Consider the following 12,433-nt stretch of genomic DNA (forward strand, 5'->3'; position numbering starts at 1 on the left):
TATTGCGTGCTGTGTATCTTTCCAGACAGCAAAAAGATAGCAAACTCAACCCAAAGGCTAGATTTCAGTGCATATCTACTGTTCTGGAGCATTCTGAAATCCTGAAAGGATCACAGTGGTTCAGTGAGTCCAGGGTAGTGCTGGGTCATTATTTCAACAGCCTCTAAAAATACACCTTGATGTTGTGTTTTCTGGAGGAGAAGGGAAGGGGGGATCTAATGGGAAATACTCAGAAACAGGAGTGGATGAGCACCAGAAGGAAAGGAACAAGATGTTGTGCACATTTAGACGTGCAGAAAAGGGAAGTTTGTGTGTGTGGGTGTAAATATCACCCCTGAAAGGACAACTCCACCAAGCATCCGTGTTTGGTATCCCAGGCTGTCCTGGTGGTTCACAGCCTGTGTGTGCACTGACTGTGTGTGGTCAGTCAGTGTTTTCATGGTCACATCTGAATGCAAAGAAAAAAAACCATCTGTAAGCATTTCTTTAAATATAGTTGTGTAGTTTATTTTCATCAGCCTAAGTGGTGTCCTGAAGACAGGACAGCTTGGAAAAAGGCTAATGAGGATGTAAAAATGGAGCCTGGATACTACAAATAAAATAGGTCTGATTAAAAAAAAAACAAAAAAACCTACCACTTTAGGGGAATACTGCAGCAGAAGAACAGTCCAGTTCAAGACACCATTCTTAAAATGTTTATTAAAACCTGCAATATTGTTGCTGGTGGTCACTGTAACATGAGGAGTCAGATTCTGCATTGGGAAATGCACAGACTTGAAAATCCAGAGCTGGTCAACAGAAAGTTCAGAGAAGCTATGCTTGAGCATTTAGAGGTTTATGGAAAGCCACAAAAGCTACCAAGGTGCAACACAGATTAACTTTACCTCTCTAACCTATTGCATCAAGCCACAGGCCCACAGAAGAAGAAATATCTTCAACTCCAAACAAGCACACTCACAAATGTGGGCTTAGAAATCTTCACACAAATAAATTCTGTAGTTCATTTGACTTCTTCCAGTCAGAATTACTACAAGTTGGAAGCATTTCTTCTTTGCTGTTTAGAGTCAAGGTTCAAGCAGCATAGAAATTCTGTGGGATCCCTTTCACGCCCAGGCCTGTTATCTGTTTAAAAAAAAATAAAAATTAAAAGATAAAAGAAAGGAAACAGATAAATCTTCGACTGAGTATAATGAAAACTTTCAAACATTGTAGAACAAATATCATAGCAACAGACTACTACGTGGAGGGTCCCTTGCTTCAAGAGGAGCCCAAAAGGAGTCATTACTTGGAGTTCTTTCAAACTCTTTAAGATCACTAAGATTATCAAGTGCTACTCAATAATTTTGCTAATTTAAATGTTATCTGTGGCCCTTACAGGTAGTCCTTATCTCAAAACAATTAATAGTAATTTTTAACATGTTTTGCCTAAGCAAGAAAAATGTGAGTTTGGAAAGCACCAATTCCATTGCGGAACTGGAGAACTCAAGAACAAAATCAAAAAATATGCTTATTTAATCCTCCTCTGGGCTTCTAAACTGTGCTGCTTGAATATATCAGTTCTCAACCCTGAGAAATCTGCTCTAAGCACTGCTTCCAACAAGAGCGTCCCAGATCCCAGAACAGATCTCCATCCCTCCTGCAACATGTCTTCACCCTGTGGCCAAACCAACAGAAGAGTTTGGTTTGGATTGATGGCAATTGCTGAGTAAGAGCTGCACTTCATTCTCCTGATGTGCTTTCTGCTAACGGAGCAAAAAAAGAGTGAAGAGAGAAACAGGTTTCAGATTCAAGACCCCCGGACAAAAACATTTTTTGAAAAGTAGCAATCATTTTTAACAGACAAAAAATCCAAAAAGTTTTTCATTTGAGATGCAACATTTTACCCTGGTAAATTTAAACATTTAATTTTTAAAGAAGGAATATATTCTGTAAGCATTTAGATTTCCTGGCACCATTAAAAACTAAGAATAAAAGAATGAAATTTCTAAAAGTGATTAAAATATAGCAAGAGATAAAAGCAATTCCTTGCAGTGTGTTACAGAATACTCTATCTATATGGCAGGTCCATACCCACTCACTGCCTTCTGATCCTGACCAGCCAACTTTGGCCAGCCCAGATATCAACACTATTACTTGTAATTTCTCCAAATCTTCCTTCCAAGTGCATGAGCAGCTCTGCAAAAGCAGCTGGGCCTGGCTGGGGGACAAGCAGGGCACCTGGAGCAGCTCATGAGGTGAGTGGGATGAGCAAGGGCAGCCAGGGCCACCTCACTCTCAGAACATGAAGCTTGGCAGGTCTGATGTAGAGAAAGAAAGAAAGAAAAATCTGCTCACCTTGAAAATCTCTCCCGCGTGAGGTTCCTTGGCTAAAGTGGCCTCGTCCAGTCCATCGTATGCAGAAGTCACATACATTTCTGAGTAGTCTTTTCCACCAAAGCAGCAGGAGGTGATCCTCGGAGTCGGCAGTCTCACAGTTTGGATTCTTTTTCCTGGGAAAAATGTGCAGTTGTTTTCTAATGTTCATTTTTTAGGAAGCATGTAATTATGAATGAACTATTAGTGCACATGGCACAGATGTGGCATTTATTCAGAAGGCACCTCTTCTTCAGACAGAGACCATACCCTAAAGGACAGTTTGTGGGAAAAACAAATTATTTCATCTGCCTCATCTCTAACTATTTTTCAGGCTCTCCCCCATATCTTTGAGGCTTCATTTGCTTTTCTCAAAATGAAACAGCACTGTGTCTGAGGTCAGGAAAGGCAGGTATACCTGGCCTGGGATGGATGCTGCTCCTTAAAGCATTTCCCAGTCAAACATTTCAACACTGAGAAATTTTATATGCAGTATTTTTGTGGGGGTTTTCTGATAGTGGCATTATTAAGAAGAATGTGCAGTTCATCAGCCAACAACGGGAGGAGGGGTACCTGACACTGGCAGGCAGCACAGGGAGCTGCGCTCTTTACATGATCAGAGCATGAGCCAGCAATGCTCTTGGCAACCCATGGGGCAGAAATGAGCAATAAATTTCACCTTATCTCACCTTCAGACCATTCCTCCTGCTGCCACTCCCCTCACATTTATATGCACAAACTGGTGGAGGCCTTACCTGTCTCTGGGTCTATGCGGATGACTCTGCCACCATCAATACAGGCCACCCAGAGCTTCCCTTCTGTGTCTATGCACATCCCGTCAGGCATTTGCTCCTCCTTTTCCAGATGGTACAAAAGCTTGGGGCAGGCTGCAGGAAGAGTTACAAAGCTGATGTCACGTGGGCTGCTATCCATCCTGTATCAGATCCCAGTCTAACATCTTCCATGCTCTTGCAAACAGCTACATTCATTTTCTGTGAGAAAGACATGCTGCAAAATGTACATCACACCTACATTTTGCAGATGTGATAAAAGCCTAATTCAGCCTGGCAGAGACAAATCCCCAGCACAGCCATTTTATTCTGGGATTGTACCAAATTAGGGTTCCTGTTATTTTACCAAGAGAAGAGAACAAATTTCCCCCATGTCTCTTGTTAACCCACCTGCTTCCTGCCATAACACAACTGCTGCAAGTGCAATAACTTTTCCTGGACTTTCATTGGTCATGGCAGCCTGGATATGTCACATAAATAATTACCTGGGTTTAAACATTGATGATAAACAATCTCTCCTAGCTAAAGATCAAAACCTCTACTTTTTAATGGCCAGCCAGGCAACCAGTTTTGATTAAGCCTGGACACCAACTGCTCATGTTCTAGGATGTAGTGCAGATGTGTTGGTGAGCACATCTGGTCCACGGAGCAGGGCCCATGGCCATGGACCACCTGCTCTGACCCACCCAGCACCTTCTGGTCATTACACTACCCAAGAACAAACAGCTGTGAGCACAAAGCCAAGCCTAGGAAGCTCAAACATTTTACTTTTTATATGTCCAGGGGGAAAAGTTGCATTATATCTTCTTTTGAAATGTTATATTCTAAAATCTGTAGAAAGAGATGTTCTCAACAAAATGAAATCTGAGTGAATGTAATTACTTTGTGCAATTTTCATCTGTGATTACCCAAAGTCTGCACTCTTTAAAGTACAAAGGCAGTTCAGCCATTTAAATTCCTGTGGAGTATATCAGGCTGGTACAGCATGAGAATATTTCAAAGAGTTTTGAAATGAGGTTAGATCCATTTTGCTTACACTTAAATTTTCTTCCTTGCAGATATAATAAAAAATGTTTATCTGTAAAATGAATTTAAGTTAAATCTGAAAACATCTTAATTTCAGAAATGTGATTGGGAAACCTCCAAATACCTTTCTGTGAAATACATACATGCGCGTTCTCCACTTGTATTTATGGAGCTAGTACAACCAAAGTAATTCCAGTAGATGGCACTCAAGAATAAATACTATCCTAAAAGCTCTTTCTCCTTCTGCAATGTAAGTGGCTTCTTCCCTGCAACTCCTTTAACAGGTCTAAGTATGAGCCATCTCTCCAGATGAAAGTAAGCTGAAAGACTGACAAAAGTTTGTTCATCAAATACACCTGGTGAGTAACTAAATTTGAGAAATATCACAGTCAGCCAGCTGACAAGTTGTAATCAGAAGATATGAGATCTGTCAAATAAAACACTGCATCTCACAGGCCCGGGTTTTGCTGCAGACAGAGCAGTAGCACTACTTGTCACCAAATTCAAAAGCATGTGTACCAATCTTTCCAGTGTGCACATCATAGCTGAAGGCATGGACAGCGTATGACAAGCTGTCAATGTGAAAGAAGGTCCTGTGGTCCAGTGACCAATCCAGACCATTGGAGATGTCCAACTGGTCTAACTGTTTTATTACTGAATGGTCAGGGAACAGGGTATAGAGAGCTCCTTGCCGCCTTGCTCGGACCCCTGGTGCTGTCTCTTCAGCCATCGTACCTGAAATGGAAGTGGGAGCACTGGTTAGAAAGAAGCTTGCTCCTCATGTTTGATCAAAAACCTCCTCTAAGTGTTACTAAGAGGTCCTAGGGAAAATCACAGGATTGTGATATTTTCTTTCTTTTCTTCCTAAAAGATTTTTAGGAAGAAATTCTTTGCTGTAAGGGTGGTGAGGCACAGGAAAAAGTTGCCAAGATAAGTGGATGCCCCATGCTTGGAAGTGTTCAAGGCCATGTTGGATGGAGCTTTGTGCAACCTGGTCTAGTGGAAGGTGTCTCTGCCCACAGCAGGGAGGCAGGAACTAGATGGTCTTAAGGGTCCCTTCCAACCCAAACCATTCTATGATTCTACAGTTCTACAATCCAGTGGTGAAAGGGACTAATAGGTCCTGTTAGAATGATGGGAAAGAGCAAAAGGAGCAGATCAGGGGCAGCTGCTTCCCACAGAACTGATTCTGACCGATGAAAGGATGTTTCTGCAGTGCAATGAGTTTAAGTCATAGACATCAAAGACCCAAAGGACCACCAGGACATGCCAGGGGGGTTGAGGTTTTGCTCACAGCAGAAGTCAAGATGCAGGCAGGCATCATATGCTGTTTCTGTTGTTGCTCTTTTTAGGCTACTTTCATGATTTAAATGGGCTGTGACCTTAAAAAACAGGTGCACACCATGTGCCTGACAGCATTGTTCAAACAATTCTTGAACTTTGTCAGGCTTGGTGCCATGACCTCTTCCCTGTGGAGCCTGTTCCAGTGCCTGACCACCCTGTGGGTGAAGACCTTTTACATAATTCACAACCTAAACCTCCTTCTTGCCTACAGGAGGCTGATGATTTCCCCCCACATCCTTGTTTTTCACAGGCTAACCAAGAGAAGCTGCATATAAAGGGTGCAAACTGCAACTCATGTTCTGCTCTAGAAGCTGCATTCTTCTCTACATCTCCAGAAAAAAAATCACACCTACATGAGCCCTTCACTGGTTTTTCCATGAAGGCAGTTGTTTGAAAAACACCATACATCAAGTAGGAGAGCTTCCTGTCAGATGGCCCTTGTCAACAGCATCTTTCCTCATCTAGGTCAGAACATGTGGAGTCCCCACTCCTCCTCCACTGGGTAGTAACCAAGCAGAGCATTCACAAGACAGGGAATAAAATGCCTTATATAAAACACACTGTTTCCCTTTGCTCCAGGGTAAATTTCTGCCAGGAACTTACCAGCAAAAAACCTCCCCTTTGGATCCACTTTCCCATCATTGAACCTGTTGTTGGGTTTATCCTGCTCAAGCTCAAGGATGGTGGTGACTGCCTGGGTGTCCCAGTCCAGGAAGGCAAACCTGGTCCCCAGGGCAATGACATAGCCCCCACACTGCCGCAGAGCCACTGAGCCAACACGGGCATCTGTGGGTGAGAGAGAGCAGAAGATGAAGGGTAGCTCTGGGGCCATCACTCAACCCTCACCAAGGGCATGTGGGTTTGACTGGGACATCCCTGACTGGGAAAAGCTGAGCTGATGCTAAGATCCTTCTCCCCTGGGACTGTTAGCACATCTCACTGGCTCTATGTTCCATGGAGTTTTCCACCTTCTAGGATGGCACAGCCATTAGGACTGTACCTTTTCCTCTGCAGGTCCCAAATGAAACATGAATTCACATTTAGGCTTATCAGGGGCAACATGTACATGGCCCTCTCTGCTCAGCTGGCTTAGGCCACCCTGTGCTCAGCAACACATTGTGGGAAGACAGGGTGTGTGATCCCATGGAAAGTAAGAGAGACCACCAACGTGCAGGACTCCTACCAGGAGGGGTGGATGGGACAGTCAGAGAAGCCTCCCAGGATGAAGCAGTGAGTACAGACTCTTACCCACAGACACACTCTGCACCTCATTGGTGACTGGGCTCCAGCGACAAACTTTCTGTGAGTTGATGTCTACGTAGACAAGTGCATTCTCCCTTTCTTCCCAGACTGGGCACTCTCCCATCCGGTTCTTCTCCTTCACAACAGACTCAATTTTGATGGAGGAAGACATGGTCTGAGGGGAAGTCAATAATGGATGTATTTAAAAGCTCTCATGTGGATTTTTTCATTCCTATACTGTTTAAAAGCAGAGATTGTAAATAGCAGAGCACCCCAAATTCCACATGACAAAGTAATTTAGGAGGTTCTTATTACATTTCCATGGCCTCATGGCTGGAACTGAGCTCGAGGTGCCAAAGCTTCTCCTTATCAAAACTTTCCTAAACCACAGCTGCTGATGAGGCACCTGCCTTGAGGCACAGGAGTGCTGGGGTTACGGCCCTGAGCTGGAACCAAGCTGCTGTCTGGAGATCTGTGATCCTAAGGGTCCCCCAGACCACAGGGAGGGATCAGAAGGCAGCAGCATCAATGAGTCAGAAATCTTTTTGTGGAAAAACAAGGCTCTGCCCTATTAACACCAGTGCATTTACTTCCTCCATAGGAAGACATTTACACACGGCACAACAAATGCCTGTTCCCACAAGAAGTCAGTGAGAATATGCAAATACGGAGGAAGGCTCCTGCCTTTGAAATTCTACTGCTTTGTTTTTCCTCTAAGCATTTCATCTTCGTCAGCCCCCTCGCTGCCCCAACTTCATCTTCAAACCCAGCTGCTCACTCTGAATTTTGCCCAATGCCAGGCTGTGGGGTACAATTACCCCTGTTGCTGCCTGGGGGGCCAAAGCCACTAGTGAATTTCCCATTCCATATGCCTGCTTCTGCCAGAAGTTGTTCATGCCACCCTGTCCCCATTGCAGCAGGGTGCTCCCAGGGACATCAGTCAAACAACCACAGCTGATTGACACCCACACAATCCATCAGGTTTGTGTCCAGTACCCACTGATGTCCTCCTAAACACGAATCCTGGGCCTGCCCTGACCTTGCTGTGGGGAGGGATGTGAGCAATAACCTCCACCATTCAGCTCTTACAAAAGAAAGTGGCCCACTCACTGCCTCAGTCACCCCTAATGGAGCCACCTCCACTGCTGCACCCACTGGCCTCAGCACACTTTTTCCACGGACTGGGAGATAATTCTTGGGAGGCAGCCAATCCCTGACATAACATCAATCCTAGGGATTACTATCTTCAAGTGGGTATTGTTTCCTAGTAGGTGAGCTGGTGATAGGTTTACAGATAATTAATTAGCATTGATGCACTTCAAAATACGTGGGAAGAGCCAGTCAATCACTGTGAGTGGAAATGCCAGGGCTGAGGGACATGAGATCTTTCCTGCAATGAGTCACACCATCAAGGTAAGTTTCAAACAACCCATGTATCAAATATATCCTTCTCCCTTCCAAAAAACACTGGCCACAAGAGGCTGAGCAGCAAGCTATTCCACATAAGTAAATAGCATCTAAAGCATAAATGAGGATACACAGCATGATGCCAAGTTTTAACCTCCAGAAACCTGTTATACAGTGCTTGAGCTGGAGGAGTGAGTTTCTTGTGGGTTAAAGCTTTGTGTCATGTGGCTGCCATATGTGGGACCCGAGGCTTGGAGACACAATGCTGACTTTATTGTATCATGGTCTGGAAAGCACAGAGCTGTTCTCAGCCCTGTGGGAAAACAAGAGTTTGGCAGAAGCCTGGCAGCAGTGCGGCTCCTGGAGAGGCAGAAAGCCTCCAGATCTGCAGCAGCCAGTGTGCATTAGTCTTGTCAGTTGTTTCATTGACCTAACCGAGTCCTAGTAAACCTTTCTTTACCCACCAGCTCCTGTTTCATTTACATCCCCCTTGTCCAACTTCTGTAACACCAAAACAGGGGCCTGGCAGATAAGCCATGGTGAAATACTGATTCACAGACCCACCCCACATGCCACATGAGGAGTACACAATCACACTATTGCCAGATGTTTCACAAGGCGTAGGCGGGGAGAAACCATCCTGCCAGCACCAGCTGCCTGCTTCCCCCTCTCCTGCTCCCCCAGCGATGCTGCAGGAACCTGCCCTGTCCCATGGACCCTCAGTGCACATCTGCCTTCCCTGACTGCACATTCAGCCACAGCATCCATCCCCTCTGCCAAAGAAATAATTCCTGGGTGTCACTCCAGCTGTGGAGGTTTCCATACTGGTGAATATTGTGGCTCAAATCATCATCACCCCTCCCTGTTTTTAAGAAGAAGGCAATTAGAAGAGAAGGTCTGTGTTTTGCTAGCTGAGGTTTCACTAATTTTTATAAGCAGCTAAAAATGGAGGCTTTTTACAGGAAAGACCATCCAATCCTAAGTGGCAGCATTGCCCTCCAAATTTGAGTGCCCACAAGCAGTGGGAGACTCAGCCCTGGTCCTGTCCAGTTCATGTCCCCCCTCTGCTCAGTGCTCTGCTCATTCCCTGCCATGCCCTCCCTGCTGACACCCCACAGAACTATGCAGCAGTAACATTTCACCAAATGCAGCATCTCAGAGGGAAAAATGAGGGAATGACCCCCAAAAACTGGGCTCAAAATATCCCAGCATAATCAGTCCCCAGGTATCCTGACACCTGTATCTGTGGCACCTCACACCCTGCTTGATACAGAACTGACCCATCAGAGATGAGCATGCAAGAAAAGATGAGAAATTCCAAGCAAAAATCACCAAATACTTCTGTGTTCTCCCAAAGCAAAATCCTTGAAGAAAAAAATAATCTCATTCACCCTCCCTTTGTCATCTTTCCAACATTTTGTTGGCTTTGTAGCCTCCTGGACTCATGTCCAAACCCCTTATAGAGACTAAGGGACAGACAGGTGTCACTGAAACATTGTCCAAGTTAAACTGTTTAACTGGTAAAAGTTACCAGAATTTGGAGACCATACGAAAATTTCCCCATTAGGAAAAAAAACTAATGTAAAAACATCCTGTCTGCTCCAGAAACCAAACCCCCTCTCTGGTAGCTATTTGAAAATAGCCTTTCTAGACCTCTGTCTACATTCCTTTTCAAATCATCTGGATGAAAGTTGGTCATTTCAGTACCCCAAAAAAGATGCAGGTAAAATACAAATCAATGACTGGCCTTAAAAAGTTTTTTAGCTGTTTCCCTCCCTCTCTCCCTCCTGTGCAAACACACATCATTTCATTTTTAATGTCATAGCGAACCTTCAAATAAGCAGGCAGGCAGCTAAAACTTTTAATATACAATCAAGCAACCATCTGCATAAACCAAAGAATTTTAAGAACCCTTTTCCCCTCAGTCAAACAGTTGAACATCTTTACCAAGCTGGAGGACACCTATGCGAAACTCTGCAGTTCATCACATCAACGCACCTGCTGAGGAAAATATTGCAAGGCCTGGGTTGGTGACTCTTTTCCAGCACTGGTCCAATGAAACTGGCTGCTGTTTCCAGCGACGGTTAAAAATGTGCACCAGTTGATGTTATCTGCATGGAGCAGGTAACCTTTTACATTTTGTATTCAGTCAGCAGTCACATGAATGATGAGGCAGGGACCAAAGCCTTTCTGAATGGTCTGGTTTGCAGTGCCAGCAGCAGGACATGTGATAGAGAAAAATCCTTGCTCAGTATTTTTCTCATGTCAGGAGAGTGCAAGAGGGAAACTGAGGCGTTGCACCATTCGGTTGCCCCAGGGGATAGCCCAGTCTTCCAAAATTTAGGGTGTTGAAAAGGGAAGGTTAATGAAAGATGCAAGGGAGGGTTTTGTAGTACTCTGATAAGGAAAAAAATATTGTTGTGATTAAGGCTTATTATCATCTTTAAGACTTGGCTGCTACTCCCAGCTGTGCCACAGCCTTCTTGTGTGTGAAGTCACAGGGCTCCTCACCTCGAGGATGTAAAGCCTGATCCCACTTTGGCAAAGAGCTCCAAGATGCTGCCTGTAGCACACACAGGGAAGGACTTTTACCAGGGAGTCTCAGCAATTGCCACGGATGCTGCAGGATGGCAATGTCATGCCTGGCTTTTATTTTCTTCCTTCTTTGCCTTCTTTTTTTGTCTGTGGAAGGCAAAGGTGGAAGATGCCAAGGGCCTTCTCCCAGCCACCCCTGCTCAGCAGAAGTACTGGTGGCAGGGCCAGCAAGGTGGGGACAGGGCAGGCTTGTCATGGGCAGACAGTCCAAGCTGGACAGTGAGCCAGAGCAACCACCAGAATTTTGGTGACAGGACCACACTCAGTGAGGGCAGAAGCCACTTGGGAGGAATCAGCCCCAATCCAGCATGCAGGAACAACATATTTGCTCATGAAAGACTTTAATGAACTTTTTAATTTGATGTTCAGTTGATTCACAGGATGAACATGTTTCCCTGATAAGCAAGTAGACAAGATAGACAAATTATCCTACCATAGTCACCATCAATCCACATTCAGAGATTAAAAAATTACAGCCCTAAGACAGAGACAAATTTAAACATTTCTAGGGAAAAAGCCAGTAATATCTCCAAGTCAAGCTCCTTCCAAAATCACTGCATTACAGACAAGGTTATTCCAGGTGCCTTGAGGACCCTTTTGAGATTTCCTTGGCCTCCAATGGCTTCATCTCATCTCATCTCATCTCATCTCATCTCATCTCATCTCATCTCAAACCCTTAGTCTCTGTTTGCTCTCAGGAAAATTATCATGTTACTCTCTGTTTTCTTCTTTATAACCTAGATGATAACTTTGAAGGGAGGTTCAAGTAGAACAATATGCATTTTTTTCCACAGCATTTTCTGCTGGAAGACATATTCAGAAGAAAAATTCTGGCTTATGATAATTTTCACTGAAAATTAATTTTCAGCTGGAAAAAAATTACTAAAAAATATAAGTTATCTTGTTTGCTGCAAAGTATTTCCCAAAGCATTTTCTCTAAATGGATTTTGGAGGAGAAAACCACATTTTCCACACAGCTCCTCACTTCTGTTGACTTGAATGACTTCCCCACCACAGGCTGCAGCAAAGTAAAACCAAGTCGGCAGGAGGGCAAAGAATTCACCTTGCTGCATCTAAGAACACCAAACATGCAGCTTTCTGTGCGAGCAGCTTGGATGCTGGATCATTGGTGGCACAGGACGGACAGCAGCTGGGAAAATTATACCAGAACACATCTCTCTAATTCATTCATGTGGCTGCAAATGCCCTGGGGATGCCCCTGCCACATTTTGCATCATCTCTTACTCCTACCCTGACCACTTCCATTCTACAACACAAACACCATACCTCCCACTCTGCCATTTCAACATCCCCCACGTCTGCCTTTCCAGAAGTTGGTCACTTTAGGAAGAGACACATCTCAAAGGTTTTGTGGCTGCTGTTGATGAGTGGTGCAACTCTGCAGTAGCAGGTGCATGTATTTGCCAGCCAGCCAGCTGTTCTTTTAATTGTTTCCACAACCTAAAGAGCCTGGCCCTGCCATGCACTTTGTTTCTTTCTAATATTGCTGGGTTGCAAAGCAGAAATTTCTAGGGAAGTTGGCCAAGGGCAGCCACGCACCCCGGTACCTCTGACTGGCACCCAACCACTTGTCTCATTCTGATGTGGCTTCCTCTCTCCCACTGCTTTGGTGTCCTCTGATGCAACACTTACCGTTTCTTTTTATACTCCCTAGT

The 12,433-nt window shown here is 44.5% G+C and overlaps 1 protein-coding gene across 1 annotated transcript; it reads right to left on the reverse strand.

Moving 5' to 3' along the window:
- Positions 1-486: 486 nt before the first annotated feature.
- On the reverse strand, positions 487-6,927 carry LOC134057965 (regucalcin-like). The gene is made up of 6 exons (XM_062515010.1): positions 6,762-6,927; positions 6,117-6,299; positions 4,689-4,904; positions 3,108-3,239; positions 2,335-2,489; positions 487-1,122 (listed from the first exon to the last, which is right to left on the reverse strand). Exons 1-6 carry the CDS (start codon positions 6,925-6,927, stop codon positions 1,072-1,074), a joined length of 903 nt encoding a protein of 300 aa, XP_062370994.1. The 3' UTR covers positions 487-1,071.
- Positions 6,928-12,433: the final 5,506 nt, after the last annotated feature.

The sequence above is a fragment of the Cinclus cinclus genome, chromosome 2 (genome assembly GCF_963662255.1).
Source record: "Cinclus cinclus chromosome 2, bCinCin1.1, whole genome shotgun sequence".
Classification (NCBI taxonomy): domain Eukaryota; kingdom Metazoa; phylum Chordata; class Aves; order Passeriformes; family Cinclidae; genus Cinclus; species Cinclus cinclus.